Source organism: Piliocolobus tephrosceles, chromosome 4, assembly GCF_002776525.5.
Source record: "Piliocolobus tephrosceles isolate RC106 chromosome 4, ASM277652v3, whole genome shotgun sequence".
Classification (NCBI taxonomy): domain Eukaryota; kingdom Metazoa; phylum Chordata; class Mammalia; order Primates; family Cercopithecidae; genus Piliocolobus; species Piliocolobus tephrosceles.
In genome coordinates, this window is record NC_045437.1 from 43,967,531 (window position 1) to 43,975,094 (window position 7,564).

At 38.4% G+C, this 7,564-nt stretch overlaps 1 protein-coding gene across 1 annotated transcript in view; it reads left to right on the forward strand.

Moving 5' to 3' along the window:
• The first annotated feature begins 4,365 nt into the window (after positions 1-4,365).
• The window catches only part of MRPS30 (mitochondrial ribosomal protein S30), a 6,587-nt gene continuing 3,388 nt past the window's right edge, over positions 4,366-7,564 (forward strand). Inside the window, exons 1-3 of the mRNA XM_023216412.1 lie at positions 4,366-5,013; positions 6,470-6,615; positions 7,358-7,463. Of these exons, the coding sequence (XP_023072180.1) occupies positions 4,425-5,013; positions 6,470-6,615; positions 7,358-7,463 (841 nt within the window). The 5' untranslated portion in view covers positions 4,366-4,424. The remainder of the gene's footprint in view (positions 5,014-6,469; positions 6,616-7,357; positions 7,464-7,564) is intronic.

A 7,564-nucleotide genomic window follows, 5' to 3' on the forward strand; every position in this document is an offset into this window, starting at 1 on the left:
TGCAGTTTTTTTCTCTTACTTTTTGGTAATAATTGTATGCTTTCATTGAAATTTGTAGTCATTTCAATTTAATTTTTCCAAAAGGTGTAAGAGATAGATTGAAGTTTATTTATTTATTGACCAATGGATGTCCTATTGCCCCAACAAAATTTGCCAAAAAGGTTATCTTTCTCCATTGATTACTGTAGCTATACATTAAGGCTTGAAATCAAGTAGACCGATCCTCCTACTTTATTCTTTCTCAAAATTGTTTTAGCTAATCTTCATCTCTTGATGTGTAAGAGTTTTATGACTTTGCAGACCAAAAAAAGGGGGAGAGAGGGAAGATAATATTTACTTTGAAAGGTGATTGTGACTATGTGGTTATGTAGATTTAAATACATATGAAGTTCTTAATACAGTAGCTGGCATATAATGTACACTTAGCTTCCTTCCTATTAGTTCCGAACCAACTATCAGAAACCCTTCAAAAATAAATCAAGCACAAAACCGCACCTTTCTTTCCCAAAAATATTATGCTCTCAGTTTTACATAAATTTGTTGTACATACAACTGGGTAAGATATTCTGCGTTACGTAGGAAATATATGCAAAAGAAACAATGCTCAAAAAGAACCAGCTGCAACTCCCACTACATCTGTTGGTAGGAAATAGTTTCTGTTTCCTTCTCACTTCATCAATTTGATATTAAAAAACTCTTGTAAAAACTACAGTTGATTGGGAAAGTTTAATCTTATTCAAATATCAACAGAATTGTCTGATGCCTAACTAAAATTGATCCAGACAGACATTCAATACCAAAAAATACTGTGGTTACAAATATTATCCCACTCATCAGAACCTGTTTCTGAGTAAGGTAATTGTGATCGCTGGAAAAGTGTTCCATTCCACCTTAACTGTACTGGCTTCCTTGCCATTCTTCCCAGTTTCCAGGTATGCTAGAGGAGGATCGGGGCCTTTATTCAGGCTGGAATCTTCCTCCCTCCCACCAGACATGTCTCCCACCACATGGCTCTATCCTTTATCCCCTTCAGGCGTTATTCAAATGTCATCTTCTCAGGAAGGCCTTGTGTGATTAGTTTATTGAAACTATTCCACTCAACTCCTATGTCTAACACTATTCAGTCTCCTTTCCTGCTTCATTTTTCTTCTTGGCTCCTAGTACTATTTAACTTGGAATATGTATATGTGACATATTTGGCTAGATTACTTCACCCATTAGCATGTAAACTCCATGAAGGCCTTTATTTTATTGCAGTATTTTCTGCACCTAGAACAGTATTGGCATATAGCAGTCACTTAAATATCTGTTGAATGAATGATGTAGAGAGGGTTCAAAAAGCATTGGAGAATGTCATGGCTTGACTGTTTTGAATTATAATACTTTAAATCAAAGATCAATGGAAACATTAACAGGAAAGATCTTAACATCAATTTTCTTCCAGGAGAATTTAAACATAAACATATACAAATAGATAAGCATATGCTTTACAAATTCTCCCATTCCCTTCTCTAAACCTCAACCCACTCTCTCTGCCACTCTCCCCTAAAAAAATGAGAGATTAATGAAAAAGTAAACACACTGTGTCCATGGGCCTTTTTCTCTCATCCGACTGCTCAGATCCCAAATTTTAGAGTCTTTCTCGAATCATCTTTTTCTCATTGCTTCCCACTGTCTCCACTGCTATTATCCTTTTAAGCCACAATCAGTTCTTGCCTAAAATATGGCCAATTGTCTGCTAACTGGTTTCCCTCTTCCAAATTTGACCTGCCACAATCTTTATTTCCAAATCAGCTACAATGCAATGGACTGGATTGTCTCCCCACTAAATTCGTATGCTGAAACCCTAACCCTTAATGTGAGATAGGGACATTATGGAAGTAACTCAGATTTAATGAGGTCACAAGGCAAGGGCCCTTATGAGAAAAGACATCAAAGAGGTTGTTTTCTCTTTACTCTATGAGGACACAAGGAGAAGGTAGCTGTCTGCAAGTCAGGAAGAAAACCCTCACCAGATTCTGATCATATTGGCATGCTCATCTTGGACTTCTAGCTTCCAGAACTATAAGAAAATAAATGTCTGTTGTTCAAGTCACCCAGTATGTAGCATTTTGTTGTGGAAGCCCAAGCCAACTAATATGCTGAGAAATTCTTTTAAAAACCTAAGTCACACCATGACGGTCTTCTGAGTAGAACCCTCCAATGGCTCTCCAGTCTTAATCCTAGCAATTGCCTTCAGGAGCCTTTAGTTTCTGGCTCTTTTCCTTTCTAGTCCCATTTTCTTCTACATTCCCCACTCATCATTCCTTTCAACCACACTGGCCAATTACCTAATTCTTGAACGCATCAGGCATGTTTCCATCTCACGGCCCTATACTAGCTGCTCTTTCTAGAACAGCATTCACTGATACTGGTATGATTCACTCCTCATTTCCTTCAAACCTTTGCTAGATGAATATTATCCTTTCAATAAGCATTGCAAACAACACTCCTCACTTGCCCCCATCCCCACCAAATACACTGCTCTGATGATCTTCACTTCTCCAGCTGTTTTTTTTTTCCCCTGTGTGCTTATCCCCTTCTAACACATCATATAATTTACTACTATGATTATATTTTATTGTCTGTCTCCCTGTTAGAGTGCAAACTTTTGTTTGCTTGGTTCATTAACTATCCTGAGCACTTGGATCACTGCCTAACATATAAAAGACACTCAATAAAATCCATTAAGTAAAACTGACTGAGAAGCCAGCAGCCTGGGTTCCAGTCCCAATACTGCCCCTACCACGCTATATTACTTTGGCTTTATGTCTGTTTCCTTGTGTGTAACATAAAATCTTTGGATCATATTAGATAGCCTTCTTTCCATGGCTCTGACTCAGTCCTTTCTCATCGATAGGCTGTTTTGTTCATTGCTAGTCTTACTTGATCTTTCCTCTGGCCCAGACTGCTCCACCCTTCATTAAGTATACTTTCTTTCCCACAGCCTCATTCCTTGGTTCATAATGTTGATAATCAGTAAGTATTGAATCAATTGAAGTTATTTTGATCCACTCACAAAAAACCATAAAGGCACTTTCTGACAGGATTATGTCTTTTGGTGTTAAATGGTCTCTAGCTCTAATTTCTAATCCTAAAATCTATGCTGTAATACTATAAGAATTTAAAAAATATCAACCTAGGATTTCTATGATACATTCTCAAGCAGCGTATTTATTACTTATTTACATGAAAAACTGTCACTTCGACTTAGATAACATTAAGTACCTCACTTTTACTCTTTAAATATTCAATATCGGTTTTAAAGATCTCAAGTCTTCATGTCCTCCTTTTGTTAATAACGTAGAACGGATATTTTAGATTCCATTAGCAACTTCTCACTGAAGATATTATTAATGAAACTGAAGTATTGTATTTTACTTATAAAGGTCAATTTAATAGACTTGCAGTTTCAAAGTTAAACCGTACCATCTGTTTTGACTTAAAAATACAGTTATAAATTCTTTTTAGCAACAAGACATTTGGGTTTTAATACTCTGAAGAATTATTACAATAAATCCAAATTAAAAAAAAAATATTCTAGTTCCTAATTATAGAAGAGTGAATCAATAAATTAGATTACCCAAAATAAGATGAGATTTTGGTGATTTTTTTTTAGCATATATTTACTGAGCACCCTAATGCACAGGTATTGATTTGTTGCCTAATATTAAAAATTAAATCGGTCCCTTTTTAAGAGGCTCACAGATTAGTAAGAACTCGTGTTGAATTTATAATGGTTTTAACACAAGGCAAAATTTAAACACAATTCTTTAATAGTTGTATTTCCTTTTTATGTCTTCCCCAGTTAAATCCAAGTAAAAATACGCCCCCCTTTCAAAATAAATATCATTAAACAAATTATCTGTATTTAAGCACAGATAAATATATGGAATTATTTTCCCAAAGATTAGTAGTAGGTCACGAGTGATGCTTGCATAATTTTTAAATATAATCAAGTATACTGAAAAGCATGCTAGTAACAAGTTTCTATTCCTAGAACTAAAACTGAAAAGAAGTGTTGTGAGACACACAAATGAAGCCAATACGTTTTACCAAGGACTTGCCATTTTTCTGCAGGATGTTCCCAAACAGTTCCTGGAAAGGGAGGTTGCCCTATCGGGTCCTACAAGTAACCTATGTGGCAGCATCTCTTCCCAGCGTAAGGCCTAAGCACACAAGCTCTTCCTTCCATCTACAAACACAGAAAACCGCGACTGGAGAAGTTATATGATTGGCTAAACCATGAATGACGCAACATAATCCACGCCCACTGAGACTCTGCCTTTCCTAGACTGGCTCAGATTACGCTTTCCTATTGGCCCCTACAGCAAGAGAGGGACAATTGTTTAAGTCGACCTCTGGGTCCGGAACCGCGGGTAAAGATGGCGGCGGCCAGGTGTTGGAGGCCTATGCTCCGCCGTCTGAGCCTTTCATTGCACACCGCGGCTGATGCCGCCGCCACGGCTACAGAAACGACCTGGCAAGATGTCGCAGCGACCCCCGTCGCGCGGTATCCGCCGATTGTGGCCTCCATGACAGCCGACAGCAAGGCGGCACGGCTGCGGCGAATCGAACGCTGGCAGGCGACGGTGCACGCTGCGGAATCGGTAGACGAGAAGCTGCGAATTCTCACCAAGATGCAGTTTATGAAGTACATGGTTTACCCGCAGACCTTCGCGCTGAACGCTGACCGCTGGTACCAGTACTTCACCAAGACCGTGTTCCTGTCGGGTCTGCCGCCGCCCCCCGCGGAGCCCGAGCCCGAACCCGAACCCGCGCTGGACCTCGCGGCGCTGCGTGCCGTCGCCTGCGACTGCCTGCTGCAGGAGCACTTTTACCTGGGGCGTAAACGGCGCGTGCACCGTTACGAGGAGAGCGAGGTCATATCTTTGCCCTTCCTGGATCAGCTGGTGGCAACCCTCGTGGGCCTCCTCGGCCCACACAACCCGGCCCTGGCCGCCGCCGCCCTCGGTGAGCCTTGGATCCCCCAGGGCGGAAGGGAGAGATGGGGATTGTACTGGGTTACTCCGTCACAGATTTACCCCTCGTCATTTCTTTCTCTCTGCTTCGTTCTTCTTTTCCTAGTCCTTTCGTTCCTATCTGGGGTGACCTAGTTTTGTAACAGTCACTGCGTTAGGAATCTAGAGACTACGTGTTTGTAGCTGTGCTAACACCTACCAGCTCTTCAACTCTAGTAGCCTGAGCTCTCCAGGATTCCAGTCCTGGACTCTACTTTGTGAGTGTTAAGCCAAATGGAAGAGCAGTGGTGATGAAGAGAAAGGCCACTTAAGAGAGTGGGGCGGGCCAGGTTTCCTTTTTGCTGTTCCACTAGAAAGCTGTGTGACGGTGTGTCACACGGCTGAGTAGTATTCTTTGTAGCTTAATTTTAAATTTAGTGTGCCTTTTCTTTTTCTTTAGTAACTTTTTTTTGCTTAATTTTTCGCATTTTACGCTAGTGGTTCTTCGTTGTAGAATTGTGAAGATTAAATGTGAAGATTAAATGAAATATTAACTAAGATACCTAACGTTTACTATTTATGTGCTAGGCCCTATTCTAAATTTTATATGTGCCAACTTATTAATCCTCACAATAACCGTTCACGATAGGTAGCAATGTTTTGGTAAATGCAAAAAAAAGACCAAAACGTAACAAACTGAGGCATAGAAACGTTAAATGGGTTAGCCTGAGGACCCTATAGCTAATAGATTGGCGCAGGGTGGGGAATCAAACTTCAAACCCCCATTCCAAGTTCCTAGTAAACAATCAGCAGCTTCTGTGTAACTGCTCAGGGCGGACATGAAAAGTAATTAACATATAGATAATTTTAAAAATTATTGTTTTTGACGCGTTCATCATTTTATATCTTCTACGAAGTAGATGTCTTAATATTGAAGTAATGTTAGGACTGTAGATGTGTGCTCAACCTAGCCTTGCTGTGTAAGTGTTTTTTCCCTTCCCCAGTTGAGAAACAAGTCTTGAGGAAACCGTCATGAACTTAGACTACTCCTGATGGATGGCCTAGAAAACCTATTTAACTTTGTCAAGACCTAGGTTCCTCTTCTATAAAATGGAGATAATGAAAAGTATACATACCTTTGGGAGTTATTGTGAAAATTGAATTGGTAGTTCATAAAATATTCCTATTTTTGTTTATGGTGAATGATACTCTTGTTAGTCTTATTTTCTTTTATTACTCCTAATGAGAAATCTCTTTGGTTAATGTTCAAAGTAATGATGGCACAAATAGACAATAAATGTTTGAATGTTATATTTAAGTCATAATAGTTAAATTGTCACATAACCCAGACTCTTACCTCCAGCATTCTTAAGTTATCATTTGCTAAGTTAGTACTCTTTAGTGTTCTAATAGTAACCAAATTTATTTAGATGATCAGATGAAAAAAATTTTGAGTATCTTTTTGATAGATTATAGACGTCCAGTTCATTTTTACTGGGTGCGTGGTGAAGAAATTATTCCTCGTGGTCATCGAAAAGGTCGAATTGATAACTTGCGATACCAGATAGATGATAAACCAAACAACCAGATTCGAATATCCAAGCAACTCGCAGAGGTAAGGATTTGTTGTGATTATGTATCTGTTGATATCTCACGTAGGATCTGTCATAGGCAGGTTAAGTAATAGTAGAATAAAATGTTTCAGATGGATCTCTTGCCTTTCAGGTTTCCTTTTTGAAGACATCACATCTCAAAAATCTTTTTAGCTTTTTTAATCTGCTATGGTATACTCCATAAAGGTCAGATAATCATTTTAACAAAAACAGGTTAAGGTGTTATTTTGCCGGACCATACAGATCTATGTTTCTCTTAATATAAAAATTCTGAAAAAGTTTATGATTGTAATTTACTAGACTGCACTAGCTAGTCATAAATCAAGGAAGTTTAACACTTATCAGCTTGGCCATTTTACATATTTACAGTTCTTTTGGAGGAAAGTATATTTTGAGTATTGTCTATGCTTTCGTGTCAGGGTTGACGTACTTTTTCTGTAAAGATCTGGATAGTTAATATTTTAGGCTGTACAGGCTGTAAATCTCTGTTGCAAGTGTTCAGCTCTGCTCCTACGGTGCAGAGTGCCATACACAGTTTATAAATGAGTTTGTGTGGGCTGTCTTCCAGTAAAACTTTACCTGTAAAAACAGGTGGCTTGCTGGATTTAGCCCATCATTCAATGATAGTATTATCAAATCATTTTGTGAAACCACCTCATTTTAAGATTTTTAAATTTAATGAGTGTGAGTAAAATACATACTAACGTTGCTGTGAATTTACTATGTCTTTTCTTTTTCTTTAAGTTTGTGCCATTGGATTATTCTGTTCCTATAGAAATCCCTACTATAAAATGTAAACCAGACAAACTTCCATTATTCAAACGGCAGTATGAAAACCGTATATTTGTTGGTAAGTTTCTCTTTTGACATATTGTACTATAAATGTGTTCAAAGTGTCCTATGCGAATTTGGAGTATTGACTACAATGAGGAATTAATTCTTGATTACCGA